General features: G+C 43.0%; 1 protein-coding gene across 2 annotated transcripts in view; it reads left to right on the forward strand.

Annotated features, from left to right (window-relative positions):
* Positions 1-23021, forward strand: part of MRPS11 (mitochondrial ribosomal protein S11) — an 85430-nt gene extending 62409 nt beyond the window's left edge. Inside the window, exons 5-6 of one of the 2 annotated variants that reach the window (XM_082256814.1) lie at positions 18697-18762; positions 22747-23017. In XM_082256814.1, the coding sequence (XP_082112940.1) occupies positions 18697-18762; positions 22747-22854 (174 nt within the window). In that variant the 3' untranslated portion in view covers positions 22855-23017. Of the gene's footprint in view, positions 1-18696; positions 18763-22746 lie in introns of both variants that reach the window. The other variant, XM_082256815.1, reaches the window with a different exon arrangement.
* Positions 23022-26522: the final 3501 nt, after the last annotated feature.

The raw sequence follows: 26522 nt of genomic DNA on the forward strand, positions 1-26522 counted from the left end.
TTTTTTTTGGAGTGTGGCTGATATTTTTTTTTGGAGTGTGGCTGATATATTTTTTTTTGGAGTGTGGCTGATATATTTTTTTTTGGAGTGTGGCTGATATATTTTTTTTTGGAGTGTGGCTGATATTTATTTTTTTTGCCGTGTGGCTGATATTTATTTTTTTTGCCGTGTGGCTGATATTTATTTTTTTTGCCGTGTGGCTGATATTTATTTTTTTTGCCGTGTTAGCCAACACCTGGGTCATCTGTGTGGATTAAAAGGAACAAGTCTGGAGCGGAGCCATGAGTTTGGGTATGTTTTTGTAGGCGGGGATGAGGTTGTTTTTCACACACCAGGAGGCTACGAGACCGCTCGATCTTGAACATGTGCAAAAAGGAGCCAGATGTAAGTCGTCAGAGTTACAGCTGGCTCCCTAATCCAAGATGGCGGTGCTGGAGAGCTATATACCTGAGAGGAATTGGCTTCAGGGAAGACAGTGCTGGCCACCATAGGCTGGCAAGCAATTTTTCTTAGAATTCAGAAGGTACTGATTTGTTATTTTCACACACTTTCCTCTTTAATTCCCTCTTATGTGTACAGCATAAAGGAAAGAAGAGAAAGGATGGGGGGAACACAATTGAAACCTTTCAGTACATTAGCAATTTGAAAAGGGTTCAGAAGAACATAATATTCGGTATGAAGCCAAGATGAAGGACACAAGCACATGACTTCAAATTAGCAACAGAAAAAGTTCCTGACCTTGGAAAGTATTATTTTACTAAACGATCTGATATTTAAAGCCCAAATAAAGGCAAAAATGAAATCTAAATAGTGAATTGTCTATCAAATACCTTACGCCTCATTCTTGATTCCAGACAGCTCTTCCTAAGCCATGTAGTGTAATGGATTAAAGTCCGTTTACTCTATGAACCAAGCTGCTTTCCTGCCCTGGAGACCAGACATTTTTTCCTGCATCGTTCTCTTCTTGACAAGTGGTCCCCTCAATGCCCTCCTGAGTTATCTTTGGAGCCTATGAGAGGGGACCTGACAACTAGTAGTGTCTCCTCCACCGATGGGTTGTGTCCAAATCACCCAGGCAGTGATGCGGATGCCCGAAGTAGGATCCCAAAAAGAAACCAAAGAAGAGAGATGGATCGCTACATGGCATTGGTTTAGGGTAAGTCAAAATGGCAATTTTGGATAGTTGTTTGTTAGGCCTCCCCCCCCCCCCCCCCAAATTCAGCAGTTAGAGGGTGGTTCTAATATTCTGAAGTTTGGCTTTACCCGGTTCCCGACTGCGCACAGTATATTTACTGCGGCAGTCAGCCCCGGCCAGGCAGAGTGACGTAGATCTACGTCACTCGCCTGTCACTGGGATTGGAGCCTCGGCTCGTTCAGGGAGGAGTGCGGGCGTGTGACCGGCGGACCCGATGTCCGCCGGTCACTCGCCGATCGTCGGTACAGCGGGAGAAAGGCAGAGCGGCTTATGTAAACAAGCCGCCTGTCATTCTCCCCTGTGTAAAACCGTTGATCTTTGTTTTTACACCAATAGCCATGTCCCAATACAATTAGAATCACGCCCCTAGGACACACTTAACCCCTCCCTGTCCAATACAGTTAACCCCTTCCCTGCCAGTGTCATTTTTGCAGTAACAGTGCATATATATATATAGCACTGATTACTGCAGTAATGTCACTGGTACCCCCAAAAGTGTCAAAAATGTCAGTCAAGGGTCCGATCTGTCCGCCGCAATGTCGCAGTACCGCAAAAAAATTCGCAGATCGCCGCCATTACTCGTTAAAAAAAAATACCAAAAATGACAAAAATCTTTCCCTTTGTTAGTAAACGCGATAACTTTTGCGCAAACCAATCAAAATACGCTTTTTGCGATTTTTTTTTTTTTTTTTTTTTTTTTTTTACCAAACATATGTAGCATAAAACAATTTGGCCGAAAATGTTTAAAAATTTGGATTTTTACATTTTTTTGGGGGGGGGGGGAATTTCATATAAAAAAAAAAGTGAAAAATATTGTTATTTTTGCAAAAATTACGCTCTTTTTTTTGTTTATAGCACATGATCAAAAAATCGCACAGGTGATCAAATACCACTAAAAGAAAGCTCTATTTGTGGGAAAAAAAGGACGTGAAATTAGTTTAGGTACAGCGTCGCACAACCGCGTAATTGTCCGTTAAAGTCACGCAGTAAAAAATCGCAAAAAAAACCCTGGTCAGGAAAGGGGTAAAATCTTCCGGGGCTTAAGTGGTTAAATTATAACGAACTATTCTTTTTTTTTTTTTTTTTTTTGGCGTTCTCGATTAGAGTAGATTGGTACTTGTAGCTGCTGACTTTTAATTCTTTGTGAAGGAGCCTGGAACTCCTCTTTAAAGCGGAGTTCCGGGCACAGAATCGTGTTTTTTTTTTTAATGTCCCCCAAACAGTGACCCTTAGACCTCTATACATCCGCTAATCCTGTTTCTCACAATGAAATAATCGGTTTGCACGTATAAAATGTATGACGAGCGCCGCCATCTTTGTTCTGGATCGCAGAGTCCGTTGTGGGGAAATGTCTTCCCTTCTTCCTTGTTCTAGTGGGCGGAGGCCTGTGAGTCCAGCGCGAAATCTCGCGCATGCCCAGTACTATGCGATCGGCATAGTACTGGTTTCCATAGGGACGGCAATGTTGAGGAAGTTGCCGCCCCTATAAAGCCATCCTCCGCCTCCCGGAAGCTCAGAAAACGTAGAGGAGAGGAGAGCGAGGAGCAGACCGCCTAACATCGAGTCATTTCCTGTTTGGAAATAACGCGATGAGAAGAGCGGCCGGCTGCCTACGTCATTGCACATTGCATCCTGGGAACGACGAGTAAGAGCTCCCAGGACGCATTGCGGGACAGGAAGTTCCGGGGCGAGCCGCGGCTCAGGAGGGAGGAAGTCGATGGAAAGGTGAGTATATAATGCTCTCTAAAAAGGTAAGGAAAAAAAAAAAGCCAGGGAATATCCAATTCTGGCACAGCAAAGGATAAGGAAGCACATGCAGTAAATTCTACAGACACGATTCTGTGCCCGGAACTCCGCTTTAAAGAGTGCTAACACAGCAGTGTTTAGCTGTAAAGGTTGATTTAGGTTCCCCCCTCCACCCCAACCCTGGGAATTTTTATGTAAAATCTTGACATTTGTTACAAGGGAAGCAGGGTTTTCCTGAATTGGGGAGTACCAAGATAAAGAGTATCAATCATTTTATCCTTTTTGCATTGTTCTTTTATGATTATTCCTGGAAGAGAGCTACAAGGAGACCAATTTTCATATACAGTGGGAAAATATTTATTTAAACCCCTGCAGATTTTTTAAGTTTGCCCACTTAGAAAGAAATGAAGGGTCTATATTTTTATCATAGGTGTATTTTTAATGATAGAGACAGAATTTCAACCAAAAATCCAGAAAAAAACACACAATACAAATGTTACGAGTGGGCAAATGTTGCAAATTGTTACAAGTGGGCAAACTTAGGCTCCTTTTACACGGCCGCTCCGTGTGAAAGGTCCGCTGCGGGACTTTTTTTTTTTTTTTTTTTTCCACGGAGCGGATGACATTTCTGTCATCCGCTCCCTGTGCCCGCATATCATCCCATCCGTTTGCGGATGATATGCGGACATAATGTAAGTATATGGCACTGCGGATGTCAGCGGATGACACCGCTGACATCCGATTTTCCTTCCTTTCCGTTTTTTACACGGATGGAAAAATGGGGTTCTGTTCCGTTCCAAAAAACGGAACAGAACTGAAAGGAGGAAAATCGGATGTCAGTGGATGGTATTCCGCTGACATCCGCAGTGCCATTCACTTACATTGATGTCCGCAAATCATCCGCAAAAAAATAGGATGATTTGCGGACACACGGAAAGCAGCGGAGCGGCCGTGTGAAAGGACCCTTACACAATCTGCAGGGAATCAAATAAATATTTTTTTTGCTTTATTAGACAACCCCTAATCTTGAGTTCTTCCATTCATGAAAGCAAACCTCCTATGGGAATCCTGACATACTCCAGGATAAAGCCATATCGGAGTTCTTGAGGAACACACGCAGGCCAGGACCTTGGGATGGATAAAACTGTTTAGTATTGGTGAACAACGCTTTACATGGCTCACTGCTTTCTGCTATCAGAGAAGTTCTTAAAATGTATGCAGATTCCCAATCCTGGGAAATTGGATTTCGGGCATTCCTGTATTAATATCCTCATTCAGTGCATGTCAAGCTTCTTGAACATATTTCCTTCACTATGGTGACATCCATTTACTGGTTGAGGGTCAGTGTAAACCTACTCAGTTACTTCACTTTTGAGCTCTGCATTCCGCATATATTAGCCCTAACCATGACATTGCTTTTCACTCTACCGGCTTCTCATTGCTTGCATATTGCCATTTATCCCTTGACATATTTACTTTCATTTGGAGGCGCTAATGTCACTAGAGATAAAATATGCACTTTAGAATAAAGCTCAGAATTATATCTGGTCCATTCTTCATTATTTACAGCATGACAGTCTCCTTTCTGTTTCTCTGTCATCCTTATAAGAATCGTGCTGTATTCTGTTACAGATTGTAGGCTATAAGGAGACAGCTGCTTTTGTCTGTGTATTCTCTTCAGTATTGCTCTGAACATATTCTTCATGTTTTCTGCTAACCTGGTTGTAAAATGATGTTGAATTTGTGGGCACTACATGAAAATGAGATAAATGGGTACAAAAAGGGGAAAATGGTTCCTTGAGGAAGCGAGAGGTGCTTGATGTACTATGACTGGGTCAAAATAAATAAATATAAATGTGTGTTTGTATAATAATATATATATATATATATATATATATATATATATATATATATATATATATATATATATATATATATATTACACACGCTATAGTGTCAAAACTATTGGAATGCCTGCCTTTACACACACATGAACTTTAACCACTTAAAACCCGGAAGATTTTACCCCCTTCCTGACCAGGGCTTATTTTGCGATTCGGCACTGCGTGACTTTAACGGACAATTGCGTGGTCGAGCGACGCTGTACCTAAACGAATTTGACGTCCTTTTTTGGCACAAACTGAGCTTTCTTTTGGTGGTACTTGATCACCTGTGCGTTTTTTTTTTTTTTTTTTTTTTTTTTTTTTTTTTGGATCATGAGCTATAAACAAAAAAATAGCGTCAATTTTGCAAAAATAACTATTTTTCACATTTTTTTTTTATATGAAATTCCCCCAAAAAAATTTAAAAATCAAAATTTTTTAACATTTTATGCCAATTTGTTTTATGCTACATACGTTTGGTAAAAAAAATCGCAAAAAGCGTATTTTGATTGGTTTGCTCAAAAGTTATTGCATTTACTAACTAAGGGAAAGATTTTTGTCATTTTTGTTGTTTTATTTAACGAGTAATGGCGGCGATCTGTGATATTTTTTTTTTTTTTTTTGGGGACTGGGACATTGCGGCGGACAGATCGGACCCTTGATTGACACTTTTGGGATTACCAGTGACATTACTGCAGTAATCAGTGCTATACATATGCACTGTTACTGTAAAAATTACACTGGTAGGGAAGGAGTTAACTTTATTTGAGAAGGAGGGGTTAAGTGTGTCCCTAGGGGCGTGCTTCTAACTGTGATTGGATGTGGCTTGAGGTGAGGCTCCTGCATAGCAGAACCGTATGATCTCCATTCTTGCACAGGGGAGAAAGACAGACGGCTGTGTTTACATTAGCCGCCTGCCTTTCTCCCGCTGTAACGGACAATCGCGAGTACCCGGCGGACATCGGGCACACGCGCGGGGGGGGGGTCCGTGAGTGAGCAGGAGCGCGCCTCCAGCAGCGCGCGCTCGCTCGCTCCCTAAAGCCTCACAGGTTAGCGACGTAGCACTACTTCGCTTTGCCTGTGAGGGGCTGACTGCTGACGTAGATAGACGTTAGGCAGTCGGCAAGTGGTTAATGGCATCCCAGTCTTAGTCCGTAGGGTTCAATATTGGGTTGGTCCACCCTTTGCAGCTATAACAGCTTCAACTCTTCAGGGAAGGCTGTCCACAAGGTTTAGGAGTGTGTCTATGGGAATGTTTGACCATTCTTCCAGAAGCGCATTGATGATGTTGGACCAGAAGGCCTGGCTGGCAGTCCCTGCTCTAATTCATCCCAATTGTGTGCTTTGTGCACTGGTGCGCAGTCATGTTGGAACAGGAAGGGGCCATCCCCAAACTGTTCCCACAAAGTTGGGAGCATGAAATTGTTCAAAATGTCTTGGTATGCTGATGGCTTAAGATTTCCCTTCGCTGGAACTAAGGGGCCAAGCCCAACCCATGAAAAACAACCCCACACCATAATCCCCCTCCACCAAATGATTTGGACCAGTGAACAAAGCAAGGTCTATAAAGACATGAATGAGCGGGTTTGGGGTGGAGGAAGTTGACTGGCCTGCACAGAGTCCTGACCTCAACCCAATAGAACACCTTTGGGATGAATTAGGGCGGAGACTACGAGCCAGGCCTTCTGGTCCACATCAGTGCCTGACCTCACAAAAGCGCTTCTGAAAGAATGGTCAAACCTTCCCATAGACACACTCCTAAACCTTGTGGACAGCCTTCCCAGAATAGTTGAAGCTGTTATAGCTGCAAAGGGTCTGCCAACTCAATATTGAACCCTACAGACTAAGACTGGGATGCCATTAAAGTTCATGTGTTTGCCCCCATTTTTTTATGAGCTGAACTCAAAGATCTAAGACATTTTCTATGTATACAAAAGGCCTTTTTCTCTCAAATATTGTTGAAACGCCACTGCACATATGTGGGCCAGCAGACTGCCATCTTGGATCTGGGAACCAGCTAAGTGATCAGAAAGTGAGTCAGCTTCCAAATCAAAGATGGCTGCTGAAGCTCCACTGTGCATATGCAGGCCGGCGTACTGTGGGGAGAACGTTCTAAAGCCTCTTGTGATGTGGGAGGTGGTGTATCCCAGGAGGTGGTGGGCAGGCTAAATGTGTCATCCTCTCCTAGGCGAGAAATAAGGAATTGAACCGGAGCACAGCAAAGGTGGAGTGGGGACTGCAAATATGTAACTGGGAGTGATGAGAATTTGAATGATGCCAAGTCCTTATATGTGAATGAAGATCCCCTTGATGATTGGGGCAATACAGGTTCATCTTTAAATTTAAAACCAGGACAGACATATATTTTAGAGTGTATTTCCTCTCTTAAAGCGGAGTTCCACCCATTTTTAATAGGTTGGAATACATAGATCTATGTAATCCCCTTTAAAACGGCTTTTACCAATGGAAACTTTTTTTTTTTTTGCTAGTAAATACCTTAATTTCGGCTTTATTCCTCCTCTCCTCACTTCCTGGTCCGATCGGCGATGACGTCATTCGGCGATCCGCAGTGTCTGCTGGGATGTATTCTATTCCAGAAATCTCGCAGTAGCTGTATCTGTACTGAGCCGTGCCTGCCCCGGCTCCGCCCCGCCTCCTCTCATTGAGTTGCATTGTATGAATGTATTAAGGCCGTTCTCTGCCCCGCCTCTGCCCCGCCTCCTCTCATTGAGAGGAGGCGGGGCGGAGGCGGGGCAGAGAACAGCCTTAATACATTCATACAATGCAACTCAATGAGAGGAGGCGGGGCGGAGGCGGGGCAGAGAACAGCCTTAATACATTCATACAATGCAACTCAATGAGAGGAGGCGGGGCGGAGGCGGGGCAGGCACGGCTCAGTACAGATACAGCTACTGCGAGATTTCTGGAATAGAATACATCCCAGCAGACACTGCGGATCGCCGAATGACGTCATCGCCGATCGGACCAGGAAGTGAGGAGAGGAGGAATAAAGCCGAAATTAAGGTATTAACTAGCAAAAAAAAAAAAAAAAAAAGTTTCCATTGGTAAAAGCCATTTTAAAGGGGATTACATAGATCTAAAGTTCCAAAAATGGGTGGAACTCCACTTTAAAAGATTGGAATAACACCTAATTTTTACCTATTTACACAGCATAAATTAAAAAATTGCAGCTTACGTTTTTTTTTTTTTTTTTAGATGTTCTATTTTGGAACTTCCAGCAAGAAAAAATGCTAGGTAGTTCTTTGTTTAAAACAAAAGAGAAAATGTTCCGCGCTATGGACAAATGGTGAAAAATGGTTACTAAGCTGCTGCCCCCACTGAGACTACCACCAAGGTAGAGTCAGCAAATAATTATTTCAGAGGAGTGGGTATGGTGCTGCTTTATAATATATATCCCTTTAAGTGTGCCTGTAATTGGTGCGTTAGGTGAAGTGATCCACTGTGCAAATTAGTAATCAAAATTATCGAAAACTAAACAATTGAAGGACCTTATTGGTGAACAAATTAATAAAATGCCAACTTAAAGCGGTGTTCCGCCCCCCCCCTGTCCAAAAATTAAAAGTCAACAGCTACACACACTGTACACATACTGTACACATACTGTAGCTGCTGACTTTTAATATTAGGACACTTACCTGTCCGGTAGACCAGCGATGTCGGCACCGCAGCCGATGTTTCCATCGGCTGTCGGGTGCTGCCGCCGCCATTGCCGGTAAGGGAACCCGGCAGTGAAGCCTTGCGGCTTCACGGGGCGGGTCCTTACTACGCATGTGGGAAGTGCGCTCCGAATTCGGATTGGCTTGGCGACGGGGGAAGGAGGAGGGGTCCAAACGTCCAAGGGAACAGCGCCACGGCACTGTCTCACGGAAATGGGGGAGGGTACCTGTCAAAAACGGGTACTCGTTCCCCCTCCCCTCTGAAAGGTGCCAAATGTGGCACCTGGAGGGGGGGAGGGGGAACGAGTACTCCAGGTGCCACATTTGGCACCTTTCAGAGGGGAGGAAGCAAATGAGCGGAAGTTCCACTTTTGGATGGAACTCCGCTTTAATCAAACTATGCATAATACGATCTCCTGTCCCTCCAGATTCCTTTTTATTGCTGTTCTGAACAAAACTTTGTCATTATGTCCCGATTCCTGGCAGGGCTGGGTTTGGTTCATCCCAGCCAAGGCACCACAAGATATATTTGGAATTTAACCAATATTGTATTGTAGCTGTACTGTCTTCCCTCATATTGTAAAGCGCTGCGCAAACTGTCGGCGCTATATAAATCCTGTATAATAATAATAATATTTTTAGTCTATTTATTTATTTATTTATTTTTTTACGTCACTTTATGGACTTTCTTTACATTGTGGAAAATTTCGGGCAGTTTTGGGACTTTACATGAGACACCGGCGAGCACTGCACAGCGTCTCCATCCTTGTATATAACAGAACTGAAGAGAAAAAGGGGATTAAAGGTTTGGTTCATCCAAGCCAAGGTATCACAAGATATATTTGGAATTTTAAAGCGGTAGTATCATGTTTTTTTACACTTTTACCTACAGGTAAGCCTATAATAAGGCTTACCTGTAGGTATAATTGATATCTCCTAAACCGGCACGGTTTAGGAGATATTTGCAGTGCATGCAGCCGCTCACGCGAGCGGCACATGCGCTCTGAAGGTCCGGGGGGACCTTCAGTTTTGCTTGCCGGAAAGTCACTCGCATGCGCGGGAGTGACGTCATCGCGGCTCCGGACAATCACAGCGCCGGAGCCGCCGAACCCGGAAGAGACGGCGAGGGATAATGTCGGTGCCCGCAGCGACGTCCGGGGGTCCGTGTCGGGGCTTCGTTCTAAGGTAAGTAATACATAATGAGCTAGTATGCGATGCATACTAGCTCATTATGCCTTTGTCTTGCAGGTTTTTTTTTTTTTTTTTTTTTTTTTTTTTACTTTTTTGGGTTTACAACCGCTTTAACCAATATTGTATTGTAGCTGTATTGTCTTCCCTCATATTGTAATGCGCTGCGCAAACTGTCGGCGCTATATAAATCCTGTATAATAAAAAATAATATTTTCAGTAATTTATTTATTTATTTTTTTTTTTTTTACGTCCCTTTTATGGACTTTCTTTACATTGTAACATAGCACGGGTCACTTTTCACAGATGTCAAGGAATATACAGGGTTCGTACGGTCATGAAAATCCTGGAAAAGTCATGGGATTTTGACATGACACTTTCCAGGCCTGGAAAAGTCCTGGAAAATGGGCAAAATTACTAAGTTTTGGAAAAGTCATGGAAAAGTGTTGTGACACTATTTATTTATTTTTGTCTCTGGGCCCCCTGTATTCTGTGGGAGCGGGGGACAGTAAGTGGACTATTTTCTGTGTTTCGCGTTTAGGCGGATTAATCAGCCGCAGTGCACTGCACAGCTGAAGCCTGATCACTGGTCTCTTCAATATGAATAGACCGTGACAGGCTAGGAACTCTGCGGCGGATTGATCTGCTGAAACTGAAACAGAGAAATTGTGCATTTACTGTCCCGCTCTCAGGGACGTACCAGCGGGGCGGGGGGGGGGGGCGCATGCACTGCGGGGTGTCAGGCCGGTGTCCATCGGGCAGGGGCGGGGGGGCCGCAATCACTGCGGGGTGTCAGGCCGGTGTCCATCGGGCAGGGCGGGGGGGGCGCGTGCACTGCAGGGTGTCAGGCCTGTGTCCATCGGGTAGGGCGGGGGGGGCCGCGATCACTGCGGGGTGTCAGGCCGGTGTCCATCGGGCAGGGCGGGGGGGGGGCCGCGATCACTGCGGGGTGTCAGGCCGGTGTCCATCTGGCAGGGCGGGGGGGCCGCGATCACTGCGGGGTGTCAGGCCGGTGTCCATCGGGCCGCCCGCATCTCTGCACTATGGGGGGGGGTTGTCAGGCCGGTGTCCGTCGGGCCGCCCACATCTCTGTGTGAAGAAGGCAGCGGCAGAAGGAAGGTCAGTGAGGAGTCTCCTGTGCTGGATAGGAGGGGGATGGGATGGTACAGCTGCATAGAGAGGAATTGAACTTTCATATTCCTCATGTCGCTGAATGTTGTTACTCCTCCTCTCAGAAGCTGCACTAGGAATATGGAAAGTTCAATCCATCTATATGCAGCTGCCCCATCCCCTTCCTATACAACTTCCTTTGCTGCCCCCCCCCAGTGCTTTTTTTAGCCCCCCCCGTGCTCTTTACCTCCCCCCTGCTCTTAGCCCCCTCCGTGCTCTTAGTCTGGCTCCCCGTCAGTGATTTTCTGTCCCCCCCCCCCCAGACAGTGCTCTCCAGTTCCTCCCTCCCCCTGTGCTCTCAATGATCCCCGTTTTCCCTGCCTGCCCCCCCCCCCCGTGCTCTCCACTCCCCTGCGCCTTCCAACCCCCCTGCAATGCTTTCCAAACCCCCCCTTAATTCTGTCTATTTCCCCCCCCACCATGCCCTTCAGCTCCTCCAGTGCTCTCTGCTTCCCCTGTGCTCTCCGGCCCCCCCTCGTGCTCTTCTATCTTCTATCATGTCCGCAGTCTCTGACTATCCCCTGTACCATGTCCGCAGTCTCTGACTATCCCCTGTACCAAGTCCGCAGTCTCTGACCATCCCCTGTACCATGTTCGCAGTCTCTGACCATCTCTTCTACCATGTCCGCAGTCTCTGACCATCCCCTGTACCATGTCCGCAGTCTCTGACCATCCCCTGTACCATGTCCGCAGTCTCTGACCATCCCCTGTACCATGTCCGCAGTCTCTGACCATCCCCTGTACCATGTCCGCAGTCTCTGACCATTTCTTCTACCATGTCCGCAGTCTCTGACCATCTCTTCTACCATGTCCGCAGTCTCTGACCATCTCTTCTACCATGTCCGCAGTCTCTGACCATCTCTTCTACCATGTCCGCAGTCTCTGACCATCTCTTCTACCATGTCCGCAGTCTTTGAAAATCTTCTGTACCATGTCCACAGCCTTTGACCACCTCCTGTACCATGTCCACAGCTTCTGACCACCTTCTGTACCATGTCCACAGCTTCTGACCACCTTCTGTACCATGTCCACAGCTTCTGACCACCTCCTGTACCATGTCCACAGCTTCTGACCACCTCCTGTACCATGTCCACAGCTTCTGACCACCTCCTGTACCATGTCCACAGCTTCTGACCACCTCCTGTACCATGTCCGCAGTCTCTGACCATTTCTTCTACCATGTCCGCAGTCTCTGACCATCTCTTCTACCATGTCCGCAGTCTCTGACCATCTCTTCTACCATGTCCGCAGTCTCTGACCATCTCTTCTACCATGTCCGCAGTCTCTGACCATCTCTTCTACCATGTCCACAGTCTCTGACCATCTCTTCTACCATTTCCACAGTCTCTGACCATCCCCTGTATCATGTCCGCAGTCTCTGACCATCTCTTCTACCATGTCCGCAGTCTCTGACCATCTCTTCTACCATGTCCGCAGTCTCTGACCATCTCTTCTACCATGTCCGCAGTCTCTGACCATCTTCTGTACCATGTCCACAGCCTTTGAAAATCTTCTGTACCATGTCCACAGCCTTTGACCACCTCCTGTACCATGTCCACAGCTTCTGACCACCTTCTGTACCATGTCCACAGCTTCTGACCACCTTCTGTACCATGTCCACAGCTTCTGACCACCTCCTGTACCATGTCCACAGCTTCTGACCACCTCCTGTACCATGTCCACAGCTTCTGACCACCTCCTGTACCATGTCCACAGCTTCTGACCACCTCCTGTACCATGTCCACAGCTTCTGACCACCTCCTGTACCATGTCCACAGCTTCTGACCACCTCCTGTACCATGTCCACAGCCTCTGACCACCTCCTGTACCATGTCCACAGCCTCTGACCACCTCCTGTATCATGTCCGCCGCCTCTGACCACCTCCTGTACCATGTCCGCAGCCTTTGAAAATCTCCTGTACCATGTCCACAGCCTCTAACCATCTCTTCTATCATGTCCGTAATCTGTGACCATCTCTTGTCTTTTATCATGTCTGCAGTCTCTGAGGGGGTCTGAAAAGAGTCAAAAGTGGGAGTGCGGTCGGGATAGGGATCACAGGAGAAGTCAGACATGTGTGGACTGGGGAGAGGAGACTACAGGATAAAACCAGAGCATTGTGCACCTAAGAGGAGGTCAGTGACAGTGCTGCCCAGCCAGTCTGGGGGGGGGGGGGTCACTGATGTAAGGGGGCACTGTTATAAAGGTTCCTCCTTATATCAGGACCCCCCCCCCCTCCCTTCCTTAGTGCATTCACTCTGTGGAAAGTGGTCTCTGGTCACCAGAGTCCCCCCTACATCAGAGTTCTCAGCTTTTTCACCCGTGCGCCTGAAGTGACACCCGCTCCGAGCTGCTGCGGTGGTGCTTCCATCTCATCCACTGTAAAACAAGGGACCATTTTGAGTCGCGCTGTATCCAGAAACGAAACCCTAACTGCAGAGGTACTGTACACTACAAAGATTGTCATTTATTTTAGTAAAAATATGCTGGGTGTGACATGGATTTTCTTCTTATTTAACGTGTATACATAGACATTTCATGAAACTTTAGGTCATTAATATTTACGTGAAGTCATGGAAAAGTCATGGAATTTTATTGGTAAAAATGTGTATGAACCCTGAATATAAAGCACAACACAGTCACTTTATTGTATATTCTGTTTCATGCATAGTTTCATTAACCACTACCGGACCGCCCACTGTGTATCCAGACCGCCCACCGTGTATTTACATTGGTACTTTGACGTTAAATAACGCGGTTATGGCAGCAGATAGCTGCCATAACCCCGGTATTTTTTTACACAGCAGGCACTTTGGAATCTAATAAAAGCAGTCCCGGTGGTGAATTCGCCACGGGATCACTTTAATGGACAGCAGAAGAGGTGCACCCGCCCCACCCCTCCCGCCATTTTCCCTGGGTTCGTAGCAGCAAAAAACTATCCAATTGGGATAGACGGATGGGCAGGAAGTCGAGTGAGGGCAAGATGGCCCCACTCTACTCTTTGCCCCTGGAGGACCAGAGCAACGTCCGCCCAATATGCCTTAAAGAGCCAAATTTTTTTTTTTTTTTTTTTTTTTCTTTACCACTTCAATTCAGGGTTCTTTCACCCTCTTCCTGCCCAGGCCAATTTTCAGCACTGTCACTCTTTTTTGAATGCGTGGTCATGCAGTGCTGTACCCAAGTGAAAATTATATCATTTTTTCCACATAAATAGAGCTTTCTTTTGGTGGGTTTTTTATTTTTTAGGGGAAAAAAAAATAGACAAAATTTTGAAAAAAATAAAGTTTTTTTTCTTAGTTTCTGTCAGTAAACTTTGTAAATAAGTAATTTTTCTCCTTTACTGATGTGCACTGATGAGGTGGCACTAATTTACCCACTGGTGGGCACAGATGGGCAGCACTGGTGGGCACTGATGGGCAGCACAGATGAGCAGGCACTGACTGGCATCACGAATAGGCATTGATTGGGTTAACTGATTTGCCATGTTTTTATGTGATTCTTGTGCATTTGTTTTACTTTGTTGTAATCAGGGCATGGATCATTAGTGCCCGGATTACTTGTCTTGTACTCCCCTTCGAGGAGGAGCCACTGATGGGCTCTCCTTGCCACATACTCTGACAGTGTGAGGCAAGGAGAGCCTGAATAATGGCACTTCCTCATTTACATGTAACCGGCTGTGATTGGACACAGCCGATCACATGGATAAAGAGCCACGTCATTGGCTCTTTACCAGAATCAGGGTCGTGCCATGTCCTAGAAATGCTGTGCGATCGCCGCATTGTGCACCCCCGAGTGGCCATTCTTGGGGGGCCGTCGTATGATGTCGTCCCAGAACAAGAGCTGCATCCGCTCCGCTGTCATTTCGCGGTGGGCGGGCAACAAGTGGTTAATGGCAAAAAAAAAACTTTTTTTTTTTTTTTTTTGGAGGGGGGGGTTTAAGTGTAAATGTGAGATCTGAGGTCTTTCTGACCCCAGATCTCTCATTAAAGAGAACCTGTCATGCTTCTTTCTATTATAAGGGATGTTTACATTTCTTGTAATAGGAATAAAAGTGATTAAAAAAAACATTTTTAAAGGGACAGTGTAAACATAAAAAATAATAATAATAAAAAAATAATAAATAAAAGTAAAATAAATAAGAAAAAAAGTCCCTCCAAGCTTGGGCAGAAGCCAACGCTCACACAAGTCGCACCTGCATATGTAAACAGTGTTCAAACCACACATGTGAGGTATTGCCACGATTGTTAGAGCAAGAGCAATAATCCTAGCCCAAGACCACCTCTGTAACACTAAACCGTAACCTGTAAACATTTTTAGAGCGTCGCCTATGGAGATTTTTATGTAGCGTAGTTAGTCGCCATTTAATGAGGGTGCACAATTTTGAAGCCTGACATGTTTGGTATCTATTTACTCGGTGTTACATCATCTTTCAAATTATACAAAAAAATTGGGCTAACTTTGCTGTTTTCTTATTTTTTTTATTCGAAAACGTGTATTTTTTCCAAACAAATTGCGTTTGTATGACCGCTGTGCAAATACGGTGTGATATAAAGTATTGCAATAATCTCCATTTTATTCTCTAAGGTCCCTGCTAAGGAAAAACATATAATGTTTTGGGGGTTTGAAGTAATTTTCTAGCAAAAATACTGATTTTAACTTCTAAACAACAAATGTCAGAAATAGGCCCGGCCCCTAAGTGGTTAGGTTAGTGTTTTTATTAATTTGTTCACTAATAAGGTCCTGCAATTGGTTAAAACATTTTTGATAAATTTGATTACTAGTTTGCACAGTGGATCGCTTCACCTAACACACCAATTATAGGCACACTTAAAGGGATATACACTATAAGCAGTGCCACACCCACTCCTCTGATAGAATTAGTTCTCTTTGTTTTTAAGTGGGCTTATTTAAAAGTTTTATTTCCACTTTTGCAGTCATATTGGGGTAAAACCTTCTTTATATTTGTCACGTGTCTCCATCCTCATAGCATAATTCTAAAATAATGATTAAAAATTGCAGCTTACCTTTTTTAAATGCTTTATTCTGAAACCTGCAGCAAGGAAAAATGCTAGTTGGCTCTCTTTTTGTTTAAGGGGACTGGGCAGTTGTATTTGCCATAATTAACCCTGTCTGTACTGTGCAGGCAGATCTTCATTGCCACTTGTAACTAAATTTAAACACTCTTTCCTAAAAAGGGTTAAAGGTTTGTAGGCCGGGGTTCTTATTTTTTCCTTTTCATTATTCTCTGTTTTTAACGATAATCATAAATCATACAAACATTATAAATATAGTTATACAATGTTATAAATAAAAAAAAAAAAAAAAGATACCGTAATCATACAAACATTATAGAGGCTAGTCTTCTAGCATTGTATGTTACTGAGGAGAGACTCGCTCTACCATAGTTTAGAAAAAAAGCTTTCAGTCAGCTATGACACCTCCTGAAAAACATCTAAAAGGTGAGAAATGTTTTTTTAAATTATTTTCAGGCATGCTTTATGAATAAAAATAAAAAAACAAGAAACGGGTGTGCGCATACCCACGAACCAATGGCCAATAAGAGCGAATAAACCTTTGTTGATTCTAAAGTATATCATGAAAAGGAAGAAGCAAATTAACTTATGTGTATACTTATTGGATGGAAAGCATATTGATTCTGTAGGAGAGCAGAAGATAAAAAAACCCAGTAATGCTAATCTGCTAATGTTTTTTTAGCCTGTCCTTTATGATATAAGAGTATCAGATGGTCACTATCTACAAGCAGGCCTCCTTAAACAATTTGACCTGCCAATAATCCTGGTATGGTGTCATGCATCCAAGCCGTTTGTTGGTCTCCGTCAAAGTGTAAATCTCATATCGCCATTGTTACCTACTAGGAAATTTGACTGGCCAATTACCATGGGATGAGGTCTTGCATCCAAACCACTTGTTGGTCTCAGTCAAAAAGAGCTCTCATAACTACATAGAAAACCGCTTCTTCACCATCCTAATAAAACATGTGATCCATGCGACACCCCAAAGTATAGTGGAAAAAATAGGTGCAAAAAATAACTTAAATCTATATGTTTTGCTTGCTAAGTGAACTTTGTCAGGAGTTCCAAATAATGCACCAAATCAAATTCCAAATAATGCAAAAAATCAAAATAATGAGACAAACAAACATATAAGGTCTATAGTGGTGAAAGAGAAATGGCGATTACTTGTTCACCCTGTATTAATGACCATATTGGCAAAATTGCCGCTATGCGTCCACATGCAGTGACATCATGACGGCAGTGATGTCGTTGCGCAATAGCATCATCACGCAATCGTGCATTGGCGTTCACGCATGCGCTAAAAAAAAAACTCTTTTTAATCTGTTATCTCTAGCGCCATCTATCAGACTATCTGAGAAGTGTTATGCTGTATGAATAGGAACATATAACAAACTTACAGATGGGTTTTAAAATATTTGGCTACAAAAGCGTGAATACCCTTAAAACCGGGATGCAGGGCTTTATTACATCCCCCAGTGCTGTTGATCCCCTGCAGCCTCTTTACAACCATTCGTGGTCTACATGAATTGACTCTTGTGATACCTGCATGGCATTTTTACGGCTCGTGTCAATAATGGATCATGCCTTCATAATGGAGGAGAGTTACTAAAACTGGAGCACTTAGAATCTGGGGCAGCTGTGCATGATAACCAATCAGCTTCTAACTTTGCTTTACCAAAACCTGGAACCTGATTGGTTTCTAAGCACAGCTGCACCAGTTTTAGCAAATGTGTCCCCCCCCCCCCCCCCCCCCAGAATGTAATACTTTCAAGGACAAGATTACAGTAACAATGGAAATGTGCATTGGGATTGGGTGGTTATTACTGTTGACCGGAAAACGCACTGCTCTATATTGTTGCCTGACATTCCTATGAATCCAGCACTGAAGTCCTGATGAGACGTAGGGCTGTGCTGAAGAAAGCTGTTTGATACCTTGTCACAATGGAAATGACTGGGCTATTTCAGAGCTCCTGCTCACTCTTGAAATGGCTTGTCCATTTCCACAATGTTTCTGCTTTTAGAAAGTGTTGAAATTTGAACCGGCTGACAGTTCTGCTTTATAGTACCTCCTGTAGTCTTTTATCTCCACGGGAGCTGACATCTAGTCTGTCTACTAAGTTGTATGGGCTACAGCAGGTGTTCATGTTTCTACACGCCGTCCAAGTCTGACCGCCATTCACTTCCTCTGAGAAATCTGCATAGCATTACAGGAAAACCCCCGATGGCTCGTTCTAATGGAGAGGCCACACGTGATGTGGTTTATAACCTGCGAAGAATACAAAGCATACAGACACAAAAAAAAAAAGTGCATCTCCTATTTATAGCATAAGGCCTTCTTCGAGGACCTTCTAAGCCATTTAAAAACAATGCATCCTTCTACTTGATGGTCAGTAGGTGTTCTGTTAAAAGGCATTTTAAGCTTATAGATTAGTAGCTGGCTGTTCCATTTATTCAAGCTGCTACCCCTGCGGTTTAATTCGTAAGCCATGATTTTCCTTTCCCAATTTTCTCCCCGCTTGCCACACAGCATTTGTTGTATAATTGTTTATTGCCGCTTAGAACGGTATGGATGTTTCCTCGCAAGGCTCGGCCATGTTCTGCCTTATTACCGTTTTGTGTACGGCGTGTTGTATATTCCTGTAGATGGAATGCCCGGCAAGTTGTGACATTGTGAAAGCGCACGTGCTGAGATTCTGCACTCGTTAATTTAGTTCAGGCACCTGTGTCTCATTTGATTGTTGATCTTTCCATTACATTCTTATGACCCTGCTTTATTTCTCTCTTTTTTTTTTTTTCCCTGCAGAAAGCCGTGGATAAAGGTGTTTCCTTTGTGAGAGTTGTAGTGAAAGGCATGGGACCTGGAAGAGCAGTAAGTTCAGACTTTTAAAAATTGACCCCAGCGTTTGTACACTCTGGACCTCGTATATCAGATATATCTGCAGGAAGAATCGTTTATTGCCCATAGCGGCAAGTGCTCGCTTTGTGGTTTTCATTGCAGCGAAGGAAAAATAAGCCTTTACTTGTTATAGGCAATAAGTACTGTTCTTCCTTCAGACATCTTCATACTCATTAGGTCCTTGGTTTAACATGTTATGTGCATGATGATAGTAAAATCTAAACATTTTATACTTTAATGCATGCTCTGCATTTAAAGTAGAACTAAAGGTGAAACTTTTTTATGGCAAAATTGTTCCGGGGGGGAGGGGAGAGAGTAAGGGAGGGTTATACCCCTGTAAGATTTGTTATTGCCATCTGTGTCCCATTGGGGAGATTTCACTTCACTTCCTGTCCCATAACTGTTTAATGTTGAAAAATGTAAAGTAATGCATTTGGGGGCCAGAAACCAGAAAGCAAGCTACTCACTAGGGGGGGGGGAACCTCTGGGTGAGTCTAGGATGGAAAAAGACTTGGGGGTACTGGTAGACAACAGGCTTGGCAGTGGCATGCAATGCCAAGCCGCTGCAAGCAAAGCCAACCGAATACTGGGATGTATAAAAAAGGGGATTCACTCCAGAAATAGAGGTTATTCTTCCGCTCTACAAGACTCTGGTCCGGCCACATCTGGAGTATGCTGTCCAGTTCTGGGCACCGGTCCTCAGGAAGGATGTGCTGGAATTGGAAAGAGTCCAGAGAAGGGCAACAAAAATAATTAGGGGAATGGAGGACATCAGTTATGAGGAAAGACTACAATCACTGAACCTATTCTCTCTGGAGAAGAGACGATTGAGGGGGGATATGATATCAATGTACAAATACTGTACTGGCGACCCTAGCATAAGGAACAAACTATTCAGAGTAAGGGAATACAATAAGACACATGCCCACTCACTAAAACTAGAGGAAAGGCGGTTTAACCTTAAAATGCGTAGGGGGTTCTTCACTGTAAGAGCGGTAAGGATGTGGAATTCTCTTCCGCAAACAGTGGTATCAGCAGGGAGCATCGATAGTTTCAAAAAACTATTAGATGGGCACCTTAGAGACCACAACATACAGGGGTATACAATGTACGGTTAAAAGCAAACACGCACGCATGTCATAGGTTTAACTGGATGGACTGATGTCTTTTTCAGCCTCACTAACTATGTAACTATGTATAACCAAAACGGGAAGTTAGAGAAAATCCCTCAGAAGTGAGGGAATTCCTGGTGGTCACCAGAACATTTGCATGCTCCAGTTTTAGTAAATCAACCCCAGTATGTTTCCCATAACAAGTGTAACTTGGATAGATTTACTTTTTGTGTTGTAAGCATACTAGATTTGAAGTATATCATTAGCCCTTTAGTTGTCAGCAAAATAGGATTAGAGGGGACATTTTCCAGTGGAGATACCTGTTCTAGTAACAGGGGGAGATTTATTAAAACTGGAGAACTTGGAATCTGGTGCAGCTGTGCATGGTTGCCAACCAGCTTCTAACTTCAGCTTGTTTAATTTGGCATTAAAACATGGAAGCTGATTGGTTTCTCTGCAGAGCTGCAGCCTTCGTCTGGTCTTTAAGGTGGTTTTTCTCTCTTCCTGTTCTTTCTTTGACCAGAGAAGTGAAAGAAAAATCTCCCCAACAGGACACAGATGCCAAATAAAAGTCTGGTTAGAGATGTATTTTAAATAAGCATGAAAATGGGCTTACTGATATCTATATAGCAGCCTTTTTCAACCAGGGTGTCTTCAGGGGTGCCTTGGCAAAATACCTAGAAATTGCCCAAAAATTGTATTCAAGCCAGCGAGTGGATCAAGCCTGCTTATTAGTTACACAAAGCCACAGGTTTTCATTGTGCACCGTTACAGCCACCTAGCCACCAATGTCCTAACAAACAATGATGTCATCAGTTAATAAGGAGGATGTCAGGCACCCGCCCCTCTCCTTTAGCAACAGGGTCACATTAGCTGAGTGAGGGAGAAGAGAAACACTGGAATACTAATCAGTACCAGTGTTCAAAGGTGTATTTGCTTTGGAAGAATAAATAATAATGTTGGGTGTCCTAAGCATGTGGATGTTGCCAGCCAAAAAACGAATAAGAACCTAGTGGACATTACTGGTACCAGAGAAGGACGGTGACAACAATGTGGATAAAAAATAAATTTTATTAAAAATATGTAAAAAAAACATTTTTTAAAAGAATATGAAACAATAGCACAGTTTGGCCAATATAAGTTTAAGTGCTAAAGCTGCTTGTATAACAATATTTTGCCAGAGGTCAACGCATTTCACAGACATTGCTTCCTCAGGACGTCTTAATCTTGGCAGCAGAAAGCAGTGGCCTATCTATAGAGAAGAAAAAATCATCATAATCAATATTATATAGCCAGTACAAGTGACACTCACAAATATACAATGCTTACTTGTTGTCTCCCCAATAAGACATCAAAAAAGTGGGGGAAAGAAGAAAGGAAGGGGACAATCTGTTTTAGGATAGAAATGTCCTCTGTGTATGACCAACTGCAATATGATCTAAAATATATATATATATATATATATATATATAATATAGCGGTGTATAACAAGCTAAAAAAACTATTCAGTATAATAGCATATTATACTGAATAGTAGGCAAATCAATAGAGTACACATTAGGACAAGTCATTTGAAATGGTTCAACAAATAAAGGACACTTACCCACAATACTATACAGCTATATGTCATAACAAGACCCATCCATAAAACACACCCTCCAGCAATAGAAGGCCATTTAGGATTGTCAATAGAGACACAGTGTCAGTTTATCAATAGGGAACAGTAACTGCAAAAACAGCATCCACCTTTCCCCCTTAAGACAACAACATGTCACTCACCTGCGGATCTACAGCAACAGTGTATCACCATCTATCCCTGTCATCACAAGCCATTTCCCTTTAAAGCCTGTGTTGGCGCAAAAATGTCATTATCCTGTGTCCTAATGCAAATTATCTAAACATCACCTGTGTGTATCCCTTGTCCCGTTATGTCTCATCAGCCCAGCCAGACAGGTGGAAGAATGTACATCTCCCTCCCCCCTGTGTCATCGCTCACCAGCAAGACCGCTCACCAACGAGCGTCCATCTCCCCCACATCACCAGGCTGTCAAGCGGCCTGCGCTTGCGCCATTATCACCTGACCGCGCAAGCGCGGGGGTGATGTAACCGCACACGCGCGATCAGCGTCACTATAACAAGCACAAGGAGGAGACTGAAAGTGGGCCCTTAGTATTCCTAAACACACAATACATACAAAACAAAACCTAAAATATGTCTAGATATCATGTGGATGTTGCTACATTATGCAAAACTATTAGTTTAGTTTTTTTTTTTATTTTAGAATGGTGTACCTCAAGATTGTGTTGAATTTTAAAGAGTGGCTTTACTGAAAAAACACTGCTTTATAGAATATGCTACAGCTAAAAGAATGATCGTGTTAATCGTTGTTTTACTACAAATGAAATGCAGTTAAAGGTTGACCAAGTCTAGGCCCTCCATTGGTTGTATGTCCTCTAGAAGCCCCATAAAGATCCATAATGTCTTAAGCTGGGATCTCTTACACCTGCCATTAAAATGTTGGAGTCAGTATAGACTGACTGGAGATAAATGTGTCTATTGCCCTCCACGTCATTGAATTCTAAAATCTAATGTGTACATGGTTTAATATAATCTGCAGGATGTAAATGATACTGAATATTTAAGTGTTTGACCATGAAAAAAAAAAAAAATTGTAAAAATTCTAATTTATTTTACCATGTTCAGTGCAGAAATATCCTCCAGACCCATGACCGTGTCTTTACTAAGTAGAATGCGAAAGGATAACTGACTAGAGTGATAACCTATTTTTATTAAATGTTTCCAAAATTGCATCTTATAAAATTAATATTTTTTCCTTTTAATGCAGCATGCCATCAAAGGGTTAACAATGGGAGGACTGGAAGTGGTATCCCTTACCGATAATACACCCATCCCACACAATGGCTGCCGTCCGCGGAAAGCTCGGAGACTGTAAACGAGAATGCTCTAGGAGGGCTGAAACGCAGCAACCCGTGCCGTTCAAACAGGACACTGAATGGAAGAAGCAGCTCGCTTCGGCTGCACGGTGTCAGGGTCGTGAAGTATTTCCTTTATGACGGGATTTTTTTTTTTTTCTTTTTTTGTATTTAAGGCTTTTTGGAAGCACTTGGCAATATGGTGAATGTGTGCTCAGAATAGAAGGCGGAGAAATAAATAGATTTTGTTGAGACCAATTTTTTTTTTTTTTCACCTCGCTTTTAAGATGCCTTTAATAAAATGTCAGGAAATGTTTGAGCTCACCTTTTGTATGCTGCACGCCTCGTGTGTTTCTCTTTTTTTCTTCCATGTCCTTGAAATTACACAAGAATTTTTATTCTCTTCAAAAAAATTACAGGCAATATAAATCCTCATGACGAAAATTGGTTCTACAAACAATGGCAGCATAGTAGAGAGAATCCGTTGTAAATGTAGCTGGAAAATAAAGCGTGAAGTGTGAAAAGGGAATTTTTCAAGTGAATTTCACATTGTCATTTTTACCATTTTTTTTTTTTTTTTTTTTACTGTTATTTAAAATTGCTGCATTTTAAATCCATTTTGTCTGAGAAGACCAAATTTGGAGGGGGGGGGGGGATCATACTATTATTAGAGGGATTTGATGATGTATAAACCTGTTGAAATCCTCTATTAAATCTCTACTATAAGAATAGGAGTCTATACATTCTTCTACTTAACAGCATAACCCTTTCTGTAAAAAAAAAAAGAAATCAATTTAAATTAGACAGGCACCAAGGTTGATATTGACTCATGATCAGGGCCACAAATAATTTTTTAAAGCATTTATTTACTTGTTACTGCTCTAATTTTCTGCATTGTGGCTCCAGTTTCACATCTTAGGTAAAGCCATAGATCCCAGTGCTAGGAATGTGAGTTTGCAAGCAAGGAGTCAAGTTCACTTGCAAGGGTTTGCTTTGGGATTGCTGCTAGAGGGGCTTAGGGCATAGGTTTGCTCTCTGGAAAGAAACAGTGTGTTTTTTTTTTTTTTTTTTTTTACCTAACGGAAGGCTAATGCATCTGACATCTCTATAGGTAATTGGTGAACACCAGTGCTGACTGTCTCACTTTAGATAATGTGGCAGGGGGAGAGGCTAATACAGGCACACTAACATTGTGTATTTTTTTTTTTTCCACTCCGAACCGTGCCTAAATATAAAAATAGCTATATGTTTAGAAAATGGTATTTTTCTCTTAGGATGCAGCTGCTATATAGAATAGGAAATATTTTCCTTCACCTGAATGGGTATTTTATGTACAGTAGGTTATAGGGAGTGTTTTGTTTTATTTTATTTTTTTGGTATTTTTTTTGGTAAGTAGCATAATCCCTGTTGTCCTTTACTGTAGTCTGAATTATTTAAATTTTTTTTTTTTTTATTGAAACTTGTATTTGAGGAACAAACTTATTATGGAACTTCATGGCCCAACCATAGTCCCAAAAAAAGGCAAAAGCCAAAAAACCTTCTGGTGTGTTTTCCTGAATGTGAATGCTAACTGCAAAGCCAGGAAGAACTCCCACAAACGTGGGCAGAACCTACAAATTCAATGCAATTACTGCCTGGACAGGACCTCAGAATCCTAATGCTGTAAGGCAAAAGTGCTTTATATGTTATTCAATGCACCCATAGCATGATCGTTTGTCCTGTAGCGCATTGCTGATCTAGAGATCCCTGACCTCGCTTTGGTGGAAATCAGAATGCCGTATTAATAGGTCTTTTGTCATATCTCGAACAGGAAACTTTTCAGTGGTTGCCTTCATAAATGTCAGCAAGGACAAAACCTATACAGATGACAATCGCTTCATAGAAACTGAATGACCATTTGATTTGTGCATCTTGTACATCTGTGGAAGAGGTAGCCATCAGCCCTGTACCTTTACATAGTCACAGACAACCTCAGTGACTTCTAGTATCGTTCCATTACTTTTCAGAAAGCGTTTTGTACAGAAACCTAATTTAACTCATAAATGGTTGATATTCCGATATACAAAGGGATTTAAAGGGCATGTACTAAAATACTGTTGAAGCGAATTGGCAAGCTAAAGCATGTTGCAAGAGTATACACCGATGAGTTCTTTAATTGTATAAAAGCTCAGAAATATAAGGAGAGAGAGTTTTTAATTCCAGCGGGGGCCAGTTTAGGATGCAGAGGGCAACTTTTTATTTTATTCAGGTGCATTGAATGCCTGTGTTTTGTGAGCGTATTGTAAGCTTCAGGGATCACCAGTACAGCAGTATATCAGCAGGCTTTTCTCGAAAGGCTACACAACTACTCTTTCAGCAACAAACACATAGCTTTTCTTCAGCTCCGCAACCTAAAAGAAAGTCCTAATAGTCTCAGCACAATAAAACAACAAGCTCTCATGGCAACAGGCTTGTACTCACCGATGGGTGTCTGTTCCAAAGCTTCTATGGATATTTTTCAGTGCAGATTTGGTCCCTATCCAGGGCCCAGAAATCCTATAGCTTGCCCAGAGGTAGATTTACTAAAATGGTACACTCAGAATCTGGTGCAGCTGTGTATGGCAGCCAATCCGTTTCTAACTTCAGCTTGTTCAATTAAGCTTTGACAATAAAACCTGGAAGCTTAATGATTTCTGTGCAGAGCTGAACTTGATTTTGCACTGTCCAGTTTTAGTAAATTACCTCCACAGCTTCTTGCATGCACCTGACACAAAGATGGGGTGGGAATGATAGGACTCTAAAGCCCCATACACACGAGTCGAAATTCGGCCTTGAATTTTCGTCCGACGACCGATCTGCCGATTTTCGGCTTGTTAGTATGATGCTTCCGACAACCGACTCCGACTTTTCGGCCGAAAAAAATCTGGTGTGCAGGCTATAAAATTTTTGTCCTCCATCAAAACATGTTCGATTTTCATGCAGTCAGTACAGATTTCGACAGGGAAAAATCTTATGAGCAAGACTGGGCATGCTCAGAGAAGAAAGAACACAAAGAAAGCAAACCAACACATGACATCACTTCTGAAGTAGAATTTTGTCGTGCGGGAAAATTCGTGTGCAGTCTAGGCACATTTCAACCAACAAAACCCCACTCTGGACAAAAAAATGGACGACCGGTCGGCGGAAATTCGCTGCGTGTGTACTAGGCTTAAGTCTATGCTGAAAAGAACAATGTCATCCAGTTAGATTGAGGTGAATGTTTTATGACAGTAGAGCACCTTACTGATTGCAACAAAGGTTACAAGGGCAGAATATTACCCAAGTGGCATTATCTTTTAGTAGATTTGGCCCTGTGATGTGAAGAATGCAGTTTTCTCCCTGGCTCCCTTAGCCAAGAGTGTCTGCCAGTACCCTTTGGTGAGGTCCAGTGTTAGGATGTATTGGACTAGTCCCAATCTCTATCAATTCATAAACCAGGGGCATAAGATAGACATCAAACCACAGGGTGTTATTGTGCACTGCAATTCCTCAATGACATTGGGTTTGATTTACTAAAGAGTGCAAAATCTGTGACAATGTCATGATCAGGGCCATTCAAAAGACCAGGCAGGCCTGAAAAAGATGCCCTTGTTTCTTTGGTAAAATTCCTTTGTTTCCTGAGTTTGTGGCCTGGACAGGGTGGTAGCAACATTCACCGGGTTGATACCTG

This window comes from Pelophylax lessonae (genome assembly GCF_965119305.1).
Source record: "Pelophylax lessonae genome assembly, chromosome: 4".
NCBI classification, from domain to species: Eukaryota; Metazoa; Chordata; class Amphibia; order Anura; family Ranidae; genus Pelophylax; species Pelophylax lessonae.